The following is a 17,635-nucleotide window of genomic DNA, read 5'->3' as shown; positions in this document are numbered from 1 at the left end:
CAATATTTCTCTCTATTCACTTTAGCTCTATTTTTTTTTTTTTAAACACTCAGGCATATATAATAATTTACACCACCAAAAGGCACATTCTGCTAAGTCTGCCTCCTGGCCACCAGCTTGCAATCCCTCTCTTCCCATGAATCTAGAGTCCTCAGCTGCTCCCTCTCTCCATGTCCCCATCTCTGCCTCCATCTCTAAAGCATTTATATTAACACTATCCTTTCAGGTCAGATTTCATGAAAACCATCTTATTAAATATTCTGAATTAGATATTTACAAGCTCTGCCTTTCAAGTGTATTTAAATTGTGAGTGGCTTGGATTTCACATTCAAAACAGACCGTCAAAATCTTCCGGAAACACGCAGGTTTCCCCACTGGCCTCCTCCGGCCCCCACCAGCACCGACTCTTCCACACGGCAGGCTCTCACTACTTGTCTGTTGAATAATGAGTTGTTTTCATTTCTTGAAATAAACCACAACGGGAGATTCTAGCACGCCTGCTCACTCTCTATCAAGTCTTATAGGTTTGTGAAGCTTTACTCATGAAAAGCAGAACCCCCTGAGTGGGCACATCCCGAGCAAGTGCCACTGGGAAGGGGCCTGCTGTGGCGTTGGCAGCTTCCACAGTGAAGAGCTCTGCAGGAACAGGCCCGGGAGAAAAGGGGGTCTGAATATGCTGAAAATTCAGAGTCAGTCTGGGAAGGCGACAGTAAAAACTGTGACCGGGGAATCTGTCCTATTTATTCAACCACTGACATCAGGTCAATGCCGACTCAGTGACCCGATACAAGATTCCAAGACTACAGAATTTTACAGAACAGCCTCATCTTTCTCCTAAGGAGCGGCTGGAGAGTTTGAATTGCCAACCACAGCACCAACAGGGCGCCTTTGTCCTATGTGCCTCTTACAAAAGACAAAGACCCGAGAGGCATTTACCACCCACCTGGTGTGGCACTGTGGGTTAATGCACCAGACTGCAAAGCCATTTGAACTGCAAGATCGGCAGTTCAGGCTCACCAGCTGCTCCTTGGAAACCCTATACAGGGTGGCTATGGGTCAGAATCGACTCGACGGCACTTCACAACAACAACCTCATCCCTATAAAGAGTCAGAGAGTCAACATTCGGGGTCTCTGGCATGACTGCGCTGCTCTGCGGCCTGGTGGGGAAGCAGTACAAACAGCATAGTGGTCAGTGGGTAGGGGTTTTCAACACGATAATCCTGCTCTAGAACAATGCCCACATGACCAAACAGTGATTTTAATGAGTCCTGGTGCTGAGCTGTAGGGTAAGCATGGGAGACTGCTAACTGCAAGGTCGACGGTTCAAACCCTTTACTAGGTCACTATGAGTCAGAACGGACTGCCCAGAGCTTTACCTGCCTTGCCACAACTGGATACTTACTTGGCAATTAAAACCAAAACAAATAAAAATAAAACAAAATGCTTTCATTTATAAGCTCAAGATCACACAAAGAGAATTTGCTTTTTCACAACCTTTGGATGCTGTTTCTTTGATCTAAAAACCACTATTAACTATGAAAAATGCTTCTTTTTATATAATTTGCTGTTGTTATTTTACATATATGGAGTCGTGGTGTGGCGCTGTATGTAAGATAAGCAAGGTTGGCAGTTCAAACCCACTATCTGTTCCTTGGAAACCCTATACAGAAGCGCTATGAATTAGAACTGATTCGATGGCACTTAACAACAATGTACAGATAAATAAATATACATGCTGTTATGTGGAGATATGGAGCAGCTGGAGACCCTAGACCGAGAGAGGGAGAGTGACTGTGTGCTGAAGACCTGGGGGGCATGGGGGAAGGATTGTAACCATGACAATGAGACGATATACAACAGAATGAATGTAAAACTAATGTTCTCCCATGTAAACTATCACATAATTCACAATAAATCATGTAAGAAAAAAATATATATATACATGTTGTTGTTAAGTGTCAGCAAGTCGGTTCTGAGGCGTGCCTGGCAGGTTTGAACCGCTGATCTTGATACAAATACATAAATATGGTATGATAGGTGTCCTGGTGTGGCACTGTGGGTTAATGCGCCAGATTGCAAAGCCATTTGAACTGCAAGGTCGGTGGTTCAAGCTCACCAGCTGCCTCTGCAGGGTCACTATGGGTCAGAATTAACTTGACGGCACTTAACAACAACGAATAACAATGGTTCAAAAATTTCATGGAAAAATCCTATTTCTTTTTTACTTTTTATTGTGAATTGAGTGAATGTTTACAGACAGATCATCAGTTTTATATTCAGAAAAATCATATATTTTGCTTCAGTACAATGACTGCAATCCCGTCCACACACCATCAACTAACAGTATTTACCTCTATTCACCTGTAACTCCTAATTTCATTTTCCACACACTCTCTGTGGAAGGGTTGACAGTTTGAGTACCACCCACAGATGCCTGGTGATTTCCTTCCAAAAACTCAGCCACTGAAAACCTTCTGGAGTTTAGTCCTATACCCTGACACCCACAGAGTCCCCGTGAGTCAGAGTCAGCGGGGTGTGTGTGTGTGTAGAGGAAGGTGGCTCATACCTTCTTTTCCAGGGAATTACTCCACTCCTTCAGTAAGTTCACGTGCTGGACAGCCGAGCTGGCCTCATGAGCCTTTATCTGCTGGTTTGTTCCCTGCGAGAACAGAGATGGAGAGCAGTAAGCCGACCCACCCCAGTGCAGAGCACAGGCAGACTAACGGAGGCTGTACCACCATCTACCCGAGGGGACACTCAGCCGCCGCTAGTGTGCCTACCCTCACGCGCTCAGCTCAGCCTCACATGGGTGAGAATCGTGAAACGAGTTTCAGCTCCTATCGCTCTGGTTCCTTCGTGTCATTTTCTCATTAAAACATTACACAGAAAATGCTTAGATATCTGCAGTTACCCCTAGATGCTGCTACATACGAACAATGCAATCAAATTAGGGTTCAGAGTGACTGACTAGAGCATTCATTTGTCAGCTCAAACATGCTCTGAGAAAAGGGACTGTTCCTTCCCTCCTAAATGTACTCAGAAAGTTACATACAAAACACAGAAAATCTACAGAGTACACAAGATGTAGACCATTCTCAGCAGTGGTAATAATCACATGGAATTGTACTTCAAATGTGTAAGAAAATGACTGGTTTGAAGAATATAGTTTGTTTTGAAAGTGGAAAATTAAGGAGCCACAGGAAAATATTTCAATGATCTCCAAAACATATACTCTGTACATAGACTATTCATATATATATATATATGTTGATATAAGTGTGGCCATATATAAACATATATAGACACATACACAGAGAAATGAACGGCACCACATCAAACGTACAGTGGCGAAGGTCCGGTCTCATTACAGACTCAAGTAAAGGGAAGGCTACTGTCATTCTTAACTTTTGACTTTCTAAGAAAATACCAAGAGGCTAACAGCTTTATACTGAGCTCATAATCGTATATTGGTGATGCATAGAATTAAATACAAAACACTTGACTTGTAAGACATACTTCCCTCTGTTGGTTTAAAACCCAGGTATATATTTAAAGGAAAACTCAATTTCAATTCTCTAGCAACCTGAAATGTGTTGAAACAAACAATAAGAAGGCACAAACCAAACAACCAAACACAGGCCTCTCACACTACATGTGTGGCAGGAGCTGGCACATCCCCAAGCCTCTCCCAGGCCAGGTGCCTGGACTGGGCCGCGCCGGGAGCTGGCCTCTGATCTGAGTCTGTCAGCACAGGCATGTCCACGAAGTGCACTCGGCACACACATGTATGTGGCCCTGCTGGGTGTGTAGGTTGTGATGCACACTGCTGAGCTGTGTCCAGCTAGGTGTTGACTTCTGTTCAAACAGCATTAATGATTCCACACAATCTTTCTAGCAACCCCCACGCTGTCATTGCTGGTTTTAGATGAAGTGAGAAAGCTGACCTGGCCCTCAGCAGGCAGCCTCAGAATCTCACAGGCGTCGGAATCAAGCGCCCACGCCTGCTGCACGTGGCGCTCGTCATCCGTGCAGCGGGCGTTTCCATTTCATGACAAAGACTACGAGAGTCTAGAACTCGCATGTTAAAATGGTCATATGATAACTTTCTCTCATTGCAGAATGCCAGTGACTTGAAGGATGAATGTTGGATACTGACCTGAAAAACGCAGCCATAACGCTTAAAACTACAGGTGCTGGGGGCATTGACACACTCTGACAAGTGTGCACTCAACTGCAACGGGAAAGAGACGTGAGTTGTGGCACGAACATTTGCACGAACATGTTCAAACATATTAAGGGCACAGATCGCACTAGAGCTGCACTGTTCAGAATGGTGGTAAGCAGCTCCAGGTGTGCATAGATTACCTGCTTCCTATGCACCTAGGCAGTCAATATATAGTGCAGCCACGTGTATGCACATATACACATTGCATACAAAATACATTTACTGTAACATTGTTTCAACTTTGCCATTTCTTTAGAATCAACTGTTCAAAATGTGACATGCTTGTCTACAGTGCCAGAATGTTTTTAAAAGAAAAAAAAAAACAAAACAAAAAACACCAACTGAAAAGCACATTTATAGACTATAAACAAAAATTGCATGAAACACAAAAAATATAAAGCATTCAGGATGTAACTGGGGCAGACACCTAGTATGCAGTACACAAAAGAGTACACTGTCCAAGTGAGCTGGAGCCAGGCTGTCCTGAAAACACTGCCCCTCTCTGGCTGGTCACCGAGTCACTGAGACTCTGTCCTAAAGGGTGGATTTGAGCTGGAATCCACTCGATGGTTGTGGATTCGGTTTGCTCTCAGGCATTCTAATGAAAGGGATCCTCAGACTGCACCTCTAGGGAACCAAAGGAGTTGGGAGAGGACCAGCGCTTCAAGGAAACCCCTCACTCAGCTTGGAGGCTGGTGCCTTGGGAGGAAAGGGAACTAGAATGGCAATATTTACAAGACACAATATTTAGGCCGACACAATTTAAGGGGCTCCCCTTTCTCTGGTGAAGACATTTTCATTAGGAACCCCAGGGAGAGGCACTTTTTGATACACACCCCTCAAGCCCCGTGCTATGAACCCACCCGGTACAGGGACCATGGTGGTCACTGGTGGGTGTCTTCATTGTCCCGTCTCCTTGGTCCACAGTCACAGTACATGGCACCAAGGGGTGCAGCACCCCACCCACCTCTCACCCTGTTTCCACAACTAAGATGGGGAGGGACAGCATGAGGCATCATCCATCAGCCTGGAGGGACAACAGTCTTCTGAGGTGGTCTCTGAGCTGACAGAACCAGGTCGGTCAAGGGGCTAGCAGCCTCCAGGGCCGCCAGGTGCACCTGAAGGCAGGTGCCCAAAGGCTCAGGGGTGGGAACATTATGTGAAAAGTGTCAAATATATTCTTTCTGTGCTAGCCAGATAACCAGGGATCCAGTGGAAGGATGAGTTTGACTGCTTTAAATTCTAAGTCCTGGTGTGGCGCTATAGGAAAAACACTGGGCTGTTAACCACAAGGTCAGCAGTTCAAACCCACCAGCTGCTCCTAGAAAACCCTATGAATCAGAACGGACCCAACAGCACTTAACTTTAAGTTCAGGGTTACACTGTTCTCTAAATTGGCTTTATGATGTCACCTTCGGAGCTCTAGAAATTTAAAGGAAACTCTGAAGACAGGCAAGAAGAAACTGCAGCCCCACAGCATGCTCAATCAGAAAGCCATGATAAATATAGATTTAAAGACTCTTTTTTTTAAATAAAAATAACTTAAGAGGTGAAAAAAGCCAGTTTTTGCCCCCAATTTGGATACAAATTGAGAAAAGTGTCTAAAATGCTGGAACTATTTCAACAGCTTGTGAACTGACAGAGGGACTTTCCATGGCTGGGGACTGAAGCCCACGTGGATGGTGCTGGGGGTGGGGACCTGCCCTCACCCATTGGGGCCCCACCCATGCCCTGGCCCTAGGCTATACAGGGCCTGTCTCTGCTCAAGTTCCAAAGCTTCTCAATGTCCTAGTGAAAGTTCAGGGCTGCAGATAAAAGATGGGGGGCCTCTGAGACCAGCACCCCTAGAACTAAGTGACCACCTGGCGACTAGGAAGCTTGGCAATGCTGGGCCCCCGAGGGCTCAGGCTGCTCCCATTACAGAACCAAAGGGACACCTGCACATGACGCCAGGTCAGGATCAGAGCGAGAGCCCATGGGGTCTTTCTATCTGACTGTCCTGAGAAGAGGAAGTCCCTGAAAATTGCGTCTGTCTCAAGAGAGGGTCAGTGAGGTGTGGAGTTGGCCTGCACGGGACCTCCCCAGGTCTCCCTGTCCTACCCACAAACAGAATGGTCAGGAGTGTCTCCCAGTTAGGCAGCTGTCTAGAATCCTCTTGGAATCATCCCATCGCCTGTACAGTTAAATGCATTTTAAAATTGTCCACATAAAACAGGTCGCCTGCGCTTGCATTGAGGATAACGTATTCCCATTTTCTTCATTCTTAGAAAAAGTTTTTTGCTCTGAACTGACCACTTTAGAAATTTTAATTGCTTGCCTCTGAAGTTCCTAACTTTTAATTAGCAACCTGAGGTTTTTCCTTTTCTGCTCTACACACAACTACAAAGATCCCTAACAACGCCAGACTTCGGCAAAGGGGAAGAGGCCTCTCAGACAGGGTCACCCCAAAGCCCTCCCAGCCCAAAGCAGCCTCTTACCTCGCTCCTCAGAAGTGTCTGGACACTGCACTTATGTGGGCAGGAGACCACCACGCAGGGGCACTCGGTGTCCTCGTGTTTCTGCAGAGGAGGAAAGGGTTGGGTTAGCATGTGTGTGCCCCCACACTGATCCAAACCCAACACCCTGTTTACTGTCCTCATCCCTTCAGGGAGTGGCCACTAAAACCACAACCTGGAGTTCTGGATTTCTACCCCCTTGCTTTTCAAAAGACAAGTACTTCATGACACATGTGGGGCCCACTATTCTGCTTTGATTGGAGCCAGCTCGTTGTTATGCTCCTCAGAGTGTCCAATATGTATGGGTACAGACCTGTCCTCTACTCCGACACTGAAGCTGTAATGTCACTGCCATGCACACAACTGGTGACCCAACCACAGCTTATCTGCCACCCACCTAAGACGGATGGACACACGGCTATTTCTAGGCGATGCTGTTCTGTTCTGGTCATGCTTGAGCATGTTTCCTGGCAGGTATGTACAGCAGTTTCTCTTGTATGTCGAGGAAGGAGCACCCCAGTGTTCAACATCACTATCCATCGCCCCACTTGGTTCCCTCATACACGAGTACTCCCAGCACAATGTATTTAGTTTTCCTATAAACACTCTGATTTTTCACAAATCAAAACATTGCTTTAAAGACACTGTTGTTCAATAATTTCTACACTAAATGCAAAAGAAAGGAATTTTTTTTTCTGCTGACACTTTACATGATACTTACCTACACATTTTTTTAATTCCTTGGGAAGAGCTGACAGAATGTTCACAACCCAGGTGAGTTGCTGGAACGAAATTCCCATGTGAACCACAGTGTGGCCAGTGTCACTGCTTTATCAACAGCCACTGTGTCAATGATGCGATGTATCTGACATGCCACCAAACAGGACAATGCAGGAACCTAGCGTGCCCTGGGCTCTCTCGCCTGCCTATGTTACATGTGTGTGAGCACGTGAGTCAGCTTTGAGTGAACAAGCAGCTCGGGAATCCAATCATGCCACCTGGTATGGGACTGTTCTGTCAGCATTATGACGTGGGCTCACACACAGAGAGATGGCACACACACATGTGCTGGTTGTAATTACAATAAGCCTGAGCGGAGATAGCACACAGCTGCCTAGCCATTCCAACCGCCTGACCGGCCTCCATGATAAGACTGTTGTTACTCCTCACACACTCAGGCCTTCCCATGCGCCTCCTTCTGTACCTTCAACCTGTACTGGCCTTCTCTCGTCACCAGCTGAAACATTTAAGACCCAGATTCAATCTAAGTCCCCTCCCCACTAATGCCTTTCTTGACCCTGTCATGGGATGCCAGTGGTCACCCTTTAGTCACACACAAGTCTGGGAGCTCCTCCACTGACTGGAGCGCATTTCTTCATTTATGCTCTGGCCTCCGTCACCAGGCTGTGAGGCAGCAGAGAGCCGTTCTCACCAGTGTCTCTAACACAAGTCTGGGACCCACTGGCTCCTGGTGGCAGTCTGGTGAACACCTATGTTGTGCTGGTATTGTAAAGCCAGACTCGCCACAGCCTTGTCCCAGGCTCACACACCAGTCACTGGTGTGGCCTCCAATGGGCATGCTTCACCATTCCTTCTCAAATGAACATTCATTCCTGGATTCTACTCTACAAATAAAGGCAACCAACTTTTGCAAAAAGCAAAGTACATAGCAATCAGCTAATATGCCCGGTCTGGAAAACCACTCACTGGGGCTGTGCCTCCTTCACATGGATCTCATTACTGAAGGACTTCCTCAACTATGGCAAAGAAACCAAAACCAAAGCCAGCTGCTGTTGAGTCGAGTCCATTCCGACCCACAGCAACCTCAGAGGGCAGAGCAGAACTGCCCTGTAGGGTTTCAAGGCTGTCAATCCTTATGGGAGCAGACAGCCACATTTTTCTCCCATGGAGCAGCTGGTGGGTGTAAAGCACCGACCCTGGTGGTTGCAGTCCAGTGTTTACCCTACAGCACCACACTACTAGTCTTAAGAGATGCTGCAGAATAGCAAATACTGCCGCTATTTTCCAAAGGGGTGGGCACAGTTGTCGATGCGTGGGAACGTCTACAGAATTATTTAAGTAAAGGGTGGCATAATGGAATAGTCCGGAACACTGGAGATCACTCAGAAAAAGGGAGAGGCTGGGACTCAAGCAGGCAAACATCTCACCTTGCACAGAATCGCAGACAAGGCTTCACCAGCGGTGGTGTAACCCTAAGGGCTCCAGCAGCCCTCCAACATGTGGCAGGGGCCCTCCCCACCCCCAGCTGCTCTCTGGTTGATGATCTCCACTGGTCCCCACCCCCTGGGAACATTGCCCCTGCCTCTGTGACCCCACTGTTGTACCCTACCTGCCTTCCTGGCCCCACCTCAACTAGACAACCTCCGGGCACTCTGTTAGCCCTCAGGTACCTCACTTCTCAGTCCCCGGTCCCCTCATCTGTTAACACTAGCCTGCCCAATCACAAGTTGTAGGACAGGCACCTCAGTTTCTCCCTAACCTGCCATCTTCCACAGGCCCTTGCAGCCCTATGAACAATGCTGGGCATCATTTCAACGTCTGCTGTTTCTACTCTGCACTCAGGCCATCAGTGAATCCAATCAGCTCTACTGTCACCATGGACCCCAGGTGACACCCCCACCCCAGCATCAGGTCTCCATCCCACACCTTCTCGGGAGCCGTGTGGTGCCCCTGCCCTCTGACTAGATCACCCCTATGTCCCAGGCCCCTGACCTGTGCTGAGTACACGGAGCTCCACCAGCTGCTGTTCCCTCAGTCACATGCACCCCTCCCCGGAGTTGCTTATGGATCGACCTAACAGCCTCAGAGGCCCCTGTCTGCCCTGATACAGGTTCCTTGTTCTTCACAGTACTTAGCATCCTCTAGCTTTAGGTATTTGCATGGACTGTAATTTATAGCTCGTTCAAAATTTCTTCTATTCAAGAGTCGAGTTGAGTGATTTGTTTTGCTTAAAAACAATGCTCCTGGGGTCTTTTGGCAGCAGGTAGTACCACACTTGGACTTATATTAGGAAGGACTAATCACTGGAGAAGGGCATCATGTCTGATAAAACAGTTGTTGTTAAGTGCTGTTGAGTCGGTTCCGACTCATAGCGACCCTGTATAGGGTTTTCGAGAAGCAGCTGGTAAGCTTGAACTGCTGACCTTGCAGTTCAAACCAACCTTGCGGTCCAGCCCATTAGCCCGTAGTGCCACATCAGAGAGTGAAAAAGAGGAAGACCCTCAGTAAGAAGGAATGACTCTGTGGCTGTAATCACGGGTTCCACAGCTATGAGGAGAGGGCACGGGGCCGGGCAGTGTTTCGTTCTGTTGTACACAGGGTCGTTATGAATAACACCCAACACAGGAAGTCCTCACGACCCCTTCCGCCAGAGCGACTGACTGGCACCACTGAAGCCCAGCAGATAGCACGTGTCTGGCACCAGTTGATGCTCCTCACACAATTGTTCTACGAGGGGCCACCACACCAGTGCAGCTGCTTATTGTCAATGTTTGTCCCTTACTCTCGACATCTCCCCTCTAATGTACGTGGGAGTTCATCCTGATTCTAACATGGGCATGCTGTACAATGAGGCCAAAATAATCGAGGTTTCGAAGACGTTTGAAATTCCCATCTCTGCGCTACAGGGGAATCACTCTGAAGAGCGCGACAACCACAGAACTGCGTGGGCCTGGCCATCCACCAACATTTTCAGGCCGCTCCCTGGGACAAGCTGAAATTCTACATTTTGTGAGAAATCAGTCAAGTCAAGGCACTGGAAATGTGAATGACATCAATCAAAACAGACCAGACAAATAAAGCTTAACTCTGAAATGTACATCTGCCCACCTTCTCTCTTTGTGCTGGTTAGAATAGTCACTTAAAAAGCTATTCTGGGGATAAAGCACATCTGAATGGACCAAGGGAGAGGTAGGGGGGAAAATACTGCACCTGCAAGGTGATCATTGGAACCTGGCATTTACAATGATGGCACGTGGCCTCGCGGTATCTGCAGGCCTTTTCCACGTGGTCCCGGAGGTCTCTCCGCAATACTTTTTCTTTGCAGTCAGCACGGATGCATGGAAGTTCTTCAAACTGGCAATCGTTTTTTAAATGCACCTGTCAGACAAGTCAACATCCTTACTCAGCAAAACTTCAATCTGAAACATCAGCTCCTAACCTCTAGGCAATTCAATCCAACAGACATGCTTCAAAACCGTCGCTGTACAAGTCTGTCACAGTGAGGAGTGACAAATGCATTAAGACACAGAATCTCATATTCTAGTCAGTGATTACTCAAAGCCTCCTGCTTTTGAAAAAGTCAATCACTTCTTTCTCCTGGGTAGGTAGATAGATATCTGCTCAGGGCTTTGGGATACTCCAACTCAAATATCCTTCCAGGATGAAACATGATACAAATAAAAAGACATAGAAGTCACACAAGCAGTTATGCAGAATTTTACAGTGAAAAAAAGAAAGAAAAAAAAAGAACAAACCTTTAATGGGCCTTTTGAAATTAAAACTCACTTCTGATTTCTTTCTAAATAGGGTGGGGTCTTTAAAAACCAGCTGACAACTCTGCCAGTGAGGGTGGTAGTGAAGTGATTTCCTTTGCGTGGTCTTCTGCTTTGGTGCTTTGTAAAAACGTCTATAGAGATTATTTTTTCTCTAAGCCCTGAGGAGCTGCCTTTGCCCTGTTCTTTAAAGAAGCAACTTGGGGAGGGGGTTCCCAGATAGTTTTGTATGTTTTCTACCCCAGAGAGTTTGCTGTAGGGAGTTTCCTGCGTTGACTGGCATTTCCTGGGTAAGTTGTCAACAATGCAATGATCTGATATTTTTGATCTTAAGGAGCCCTGGTAATATAGTGGATTAGGAGCTAGACTGCTAGATGCAAGGTTGCTCCATGGGAGAAGGATGAGGCTTTCTGCTCCCATAAGGATTTACAGCCTTGGAAACTGTACAGCAAGGATAGGGGACAAAATCATCTGGTCTGGCCCTGCCAAGGCAACCACCGTTTCAGATATCACATTGTTGGTGGTGGTGTTAAGTACTGTCAAGTCGGTTCTGATTCATAGCGATTCTGTATAGGGTTTCCAAGGAGTGACTAGTAAGTTTGGACCACCACCCTTGCAGTTCAAACTGATCTTGTGGTTCAGTGCTTATCTTACAGGAATCTGGGCTTCAGTCTGCCCTATAACTGGTATATTTTATTTACCCTTGCAAGAATTGGGCCATTTGCCATGTAAATAGTGGCTTGAAAATTCACCTAATAGGATTGAGTGATGGGTAGCCCATTGAGGGGATTGGCCAGTTTGTGGTCTTGCTTGGGGTGGGGGGTGGCAGCACACCTTGAAACTGACAAGGAGTTGCTTATAGAAGTGACCAATGTCACAGAGGTTTTTCAAAGAGAGAAGAAGCAGACAACTCCTAGAAGAGGTGCAATATGGGTTCAGGGCTAAGGGTGGTGAGAGACCAGAGGGCCCTGTAGCAGTGCCAGGGTGGGAGCCAAAGCAGCTGCTAGGAGAGCTGTTACCCAGGCTGAGACGGGGCAGAGAGTTGTCCTGGTTGGACACTTTTTATCATTAAAGAAGGGAGGGCTATGTTCTCACCTGGGGAGGATCCTTCTAAAGCTCACCTACGTGCTTCCTGCTCCTGCCTTTCTTAAGAGCCCACCTATCTGTAGGTACAGGTCATGAGTCCTGTGGCCGTGACAGCTGCTGTCAGGATAGGTGGAGAAGTTGGGGAGCGGAGGTATATCTGAGCTCGGCCTTGTGGGAGACAGCTTTGTGCTGATTCTGATTCTTAGCCCATATGACTGGAGGCACTTCTTTTGGGCAACAGAATACAATGTTATATAAAAGTAACACTTTATTTTGTTGCTGTGTGCCGTTGAGTTGGTTCTGAACCATAGGATGTCTGAGGAGTAGCTGGTGGATTTGAACTGCTGACTGTAGGCTAAGTCCATTGTATATCCTGTAGAGCCACACTAGGGCTCCAAGTAACACTTCACATCTGAGTAATTCTGTCTAGTTTCAGATCTGGAGATGGTTTGGAAAAATGAATGTCATGTAGTGTTAGATGTCCCATGACACAATCCAGCCACCAGCTGACAGGCAGAGCCCCGCATTTCTCAGCGTTACCTACCAGCAGATGTCCCAGTGTCAGCTGCTCTGCACAGCCCCGGCTTTCATTCCGACAATGGATCTGAAGAGCTAGGATCTCTCTCTTGCAGCAATTATCCTTAAATACCTGGAACGGAGAGAGAGTTATTTTAGAGGATTAACATTCTTAATCTCCACATGCTGCTTCTTTGGACAAGGTAAAACCACTCTCCGAAAATCAGGAGAGCAGCTCTTAAGTGGACTCAGGAAGCACTGAGGACCATCTTAATTGCTATAAGGAGGACAGAGGTGCCGGCCCACTACGTGGTGCCATTGAAACAATACAACAGTAACCACAGCCTTTCGTTAGATGAGCACACAGAGATGAGCTCAACTGAGTTACTCAAGGTGACTTTGGAAAGGTCAAACACTTTAGATTAACTTGGACATTTCTCAAGACATGGGAAGGGCATGAGTCCATGAGGGTGGGGTCCACAGGCTCATAGGTACTGGCACAGTAAAGGGGGCCATAGGCACGGAGAGGCACGGAGCACCTCCTTCCCAAGGGCAGGAAAGAGCCTGCTGCAACCCACCATCCTTTACAAATCTCTTCCAGAGAAACCTAAAAGAGACTGGAAGGGACCCTATTTTATGAATCGTTTGTAATATTTGTATTTCATTCATTTCACTAAGGTGATGTTGTTTATAGCTCTTCTCTCCCCACCCCTTTTCTTGCCAAAAAAGGAGACAGAAGCCTATTAAAAGAGACCCAAAACTCTGAGGTTAATCTGATCATGAAAATGTTAGTTAGAAACGAACACTGTCCTGCCTTTATTTTAGTTTTCTATTTTCCTTAGAAAACGTATTTGCCACTTGTCCTAGGGAATACTCTTCACTCTTTCCGACTTCTTAGTCTTCAGACAGTTCTAAGAAACTCCCACCTGGTAACACTTCATGTCAGAGACAGAACCAGAGAGGGACTGCAGTCATCCTTTCTCAGTCCCACAGGCAGAGAAATAGAATCAGCAGCTGTCAAGAGTTAAGAATACACTAACTTGAGTAGTGTCTCATCCTTCATAAACATGACTTTTTTTTCTTTTTAAGGTACCAAGCAAAGCCAAGAAAATAGCTATTTTTAAACCAGTAAGAAATAAGCTGTCTTTTCAGGGCACTATATGAATTTAGCTACTTGAGTTTAACTGTATAGATAAAAACCAGTGTGTAAGACTTGTGATTATGCCCTGAGGATCCTGGTTCTATCCTGGGTCGAACCTATTCTTTTCTCTGCATGGCCATGCTGGTCCCTGATCAACCAAATTTGGTTCCTCAGTCCCCCCAGAAACAATACTGCTCAGATGCTTGGTGGAATATGGGGTGGATTCTATTTTTCAGGCTAAAATGTTAGCATTGACTTTAGTTAGCATTTAAGATCTTCTTTTTGACTGATTTCCTGTAACCTTTCTCTATATAATTTTTGAGTGTGTTTAAAATCAATTTCCTAACTGAAGAATGTGTTTATAGTTCTTCCATTACATGGAAAGATTAAACAGAAAACAGTAGCATAGGATCACAAAGGTTGACAATTCAATGCTATTTCAATAAATTACCCCTAGCTAGAAAAACAACAACAACAACAACAACAAACACTGGGTAAGAGCACCAGAATAGTAACGGCATAAAATTTCAGAGCCGCCCAGGACCTCGGGATACTGGCTCCGTTTTAGAGGAGCGCCATGGTCCACGGGGGCAGCTGGTTTCATCAATCTCGTTCACAATTTCTACACAAACCCAGAAAATACCCTTCTCTTGTCCATGCCATCGAAGAGCAGGGAGAATACTTGTGAATGCCAAAATGTACAGCAGCCAAAACAAATCATCTTGGTCCGCTGTTTCAACCTCACTTATGGAGATACCAAGGAGAAGGAGAGATGAGTGGCTTGCTTTCCTTAACAGCAGTTCCCTCATTAGTAACAGACACCTTCACTGGCAGGTAAATGCAGTAGAAGAAAAGCACGCGGACAACTGAATGATTTCGATCTGAAACCCTGAAGTCAGAGGCCCTGACCTCATCACACGTCCAGTGTGGACAGTGTTTGCCACAAGAAAAGCCTGGAGCAAGAATGACGCTGCCATCACAATGACAAACATTCACAAGTGTCAGGCTCATTAATTAAACTAGCAGGAGCACACATACTTTTACTGACGTTTTAAGTACTTTAAGGAGGAGTCCTTTCCGACTCAGTGTGTACGCCTGGCAGGATTTAGCAGCACCTGTCAGAGATGAGGCCTTAGGTGGGAGGTGGGCAGGCGAACCGGAAAGGTTCCTCCACTCTGAGAGTCTGCACTCAGGAGCTTGAGCCTGCGTGGGTGTGCACACACATATTAAGTGTGTGTAGCGATGTATTGTGATTGTGTGCACATGTGTACCTGTGCGTGCTCCACACAGTATGCATGTGTGTGCTAGACACATGGGTGCCTGTGTGTGTGTGTGTTCTATGCGTGTGTGCCTATGTATGTGTGTGTATGCATGTAAGGGGCTGACATTTCACATGTGTAGTGACTCTGAAGGAGCCCTGGTGGTGCTGAGGGTTAAGTGTTGGGCTATAAACCATAAGGTCGATGGTTGTAACCCAGCAACTGCTCCATGGAAGAAGGAAGAGGCCGTCTGATCCCGCAAAGACTGACAGTCTCGGAAATCCTAAGGTTCTACTCTGTTTCCCCTTCAGAGCTGGAGATGACTTGACAGTAGTAAGTTTGGTTTGGAGTTGAATGATTTTGAGATATTGCAGGAGGGGCAGAAAAACAGCAAATTCAAATACCAGCGATCTGGGGCAAAGTCCCGGGGAACAGCGGTGCTTGTACTCCTCTACCCTCTCACAACAAGCACCGTGGCACCCACGGTCTGTATTATTGCTCTGGGTAGTCTGAGCCTCCAAGGCCAGCCTCAGGATGCCGACTGCATGAGACTATCACCCAGCTTAAAATATGCAACAAGTAACTCCTTCAAAATCAGGACTACCTTATCTTTAACGATGCCTTCTTGACACGCAGTACACTTTGGGCTGGTGGAGCTGAGGGAAAACACAATAACGACACATTAGTGCATGGTCCTTCCTTCTGTCACTTGAACTCACTAGCTATGTCCAACTATTCAGATTAAGTTCATGGTCACGTTCACTACATGAGATTACAGCAGCAGCCAGCGCCTCAGTAGATCATGGTGAAATTGCTTAAAGCTCCAGGACAAAAGGGCTGAATTAACAACAATAACAACAAAAAGGCAGCTTTTCTTTTCAAAAGGAAGTCTGTAGGCTGTACAGTGTAGTTCAGTCCCACTTGGAAAGCCCCTTTCAATGAAAATAAAAGTGAAATTTTATTTCAGAAACCAAAAGGAGTTAAGCGCGGATGGGCTCTCGAGTGTTAGTATTCACTGACCCTTAATCATCTGGAGCTGCTGGTGCCTTTAAAAAAACAGCCCATACTTTGCACACAATTTTTTTCACTCCATTAAAACGCTAATGCAATTTCATAGACTATACACACACAGTATGAGAATTTTAAACAGTCCCTGTTTAAGGAAACCACTAGAGTCTGTTATTACTCTTGTCCCCAAACTCAGGGCACCACCTGCTCCTCCCCCAGGCTGCCCTGTCGGGACTTGGTTCTCACCCCATCCCACTCTGTGTCTGGAAACCACCTCCTAGAGATCAGAGCTGAAAACGAGCTGTGCACTCTCACTACCTCCATGGTCTTCCCCTGGCCCAGCCTAGGAGTGACCAGGAGGCCGCAGCCTGGGCAGCAGAGCCCTGAGCAGCGGAGGGGGCCATGTGGGAGAGCCAGGCAGCAGGGCTAAAGGCTGACGGAATGGGAAATTCACTTGTCTTAAAAGAAAGCCTCGTTCATTTTAGACTCTGCATGGACGGGATGGTAACTAAGGCAATGAAACTATGTGGTATGGAATGAATGTGAAGCTAATGTTCCCCCATGTAAGCTATCGCTCAATACACAATAAAACATTAAAAAAAAGAAAGAAAGAAAGAAAGAAATGACTCCCAGGCAACTGGATGATTGGCAGTATGAAACTTTTGTTTAAAAAAAAAAAATCACATGAATCTTTTACATCTTTAGACCTGAAGCTGAGCAGCACGAGTTGGTCCCTGACCGGTGCCGGGGGGTGGGGGTGAGGGGTGGAAGGTGAAGGGAGAGCCCCTGCTTAGACTCGCGTACGGGCTCCTATGGAGTCCGTTGTGGACCATGTGCAGCCGGCCCACCTCAGCAGGGCAGCCATGCAGGTCTCACAGAAGCGGTGTCCACACTCAGTCTGTCTTGGGCTGCACAGGACGAGGCGGCACTTCTCACACTTGTACTTGTCCTCCACGGTCTTCACAAACTTCTCCTTGTAACCTCCTTGCTCGGGGACAAACACAGCTGCCCCGGTGCTGCGGTCAGAAGTCAGCTTCAGCAGGGGGTTGGTCTGCAGGGAGCCGGGGGAGTCCATCTTTTTACTGGGCTCCATGTTGGGAACAAGAACGTCTGCAGAAGGAAACCGAACATTACATGAGAAAGGCGCCACCTCGTCACCTGCCTGAGAGACACTGTCTTTCGGTGACACCGCGTCACCTGCAGGAGTCCCTCCCGACCAACATACCACAGGGGTAAGATGTGCTCAGATACGTCCCATGCCTGCCTCTGTATCCCAACACCAATGCTAACGTGGCTACTTAAAACCTCTTCTACAGAGTACCTTCTGAGCTGTATTTCCAAGGTTCAACAGCAGGCAGCGCTACTTGGCTGCCTTCACTCCGAGATCCAC

The 17,635-nt window shown here is 46.8% G+C and overlaps 1 protein-coding gene across 3 annotated transcripts in view; it reads right to left on the bottom strand.

The window, feature by feature from the left end:
• The window catches only part of TRAF3 (TNF receptor-associated factor 3), a 37,318-nt gene extending 19,967 nt beyond the window's left edge, over positions 1–17,351 (bottom strand). Inside the window, exons 1-7 of one of the 3 annotated variants that reach the window (XM_006839537.1) lie at positions 17,094–17,351; positions 15,842–15,893; positions 12,866–12,970; positions 10,673–10,840; positions 6,704–6,784; positions 4,158–4,232; positions 2,568–2,660 (exon numbers count right to left, since the gene is read on the bottom strand). In XM_006839537.1, the coding sequence (XP_006839600.1) occupies positions 2,568–2,660; positions 4,158–4,232; positions 6,704–6,784; positions 10,673–10,840; positions 12,866–12,970; positions 15,842–15,893; positions 17,094–17,338 (819 nt within the window). In that variant the 5' untranslated portion in view covers positions 17,339–17,351. The remainder of the gene's footprint in view (positions 1–2,567; positions 2,661–4,157; positions 4,233–6,703; positions 6,785–10,672; positions 10,841–12,865; positions 12,971–15,841; positions 15,894–17,093) is intronic. The other 2 variants (XM_006839538.1, XM_006839539.1) reach the window with 2 other exon arrangements.
• Positions 17,352–17,635: the final 284 nt, after the last annotated feature.

The sequence above is a fragment of the Chrysochloris asiatica genome, unplaced genomic scaffold (assembly GCF_000296735.1).
Source record: "Chrysochloris asiatica unplaced genomic scaffold, ChrAsi1.0 scaffold00025, whole genome shotgun sequence".
In the NCBI taxonomy this organism is placed as follows: Eukaryota; Metazoa; Chordata; class Mammalia; order Afrosoricida; family Chrysochloridae; genus Chrysochloris; species Chrysochloris asiatica.
The sequence above is the reverse complement of the archived record's forward strand: the minus strand, read 5'-3'. Positions and strand labels throughout refer to the sequence as shown.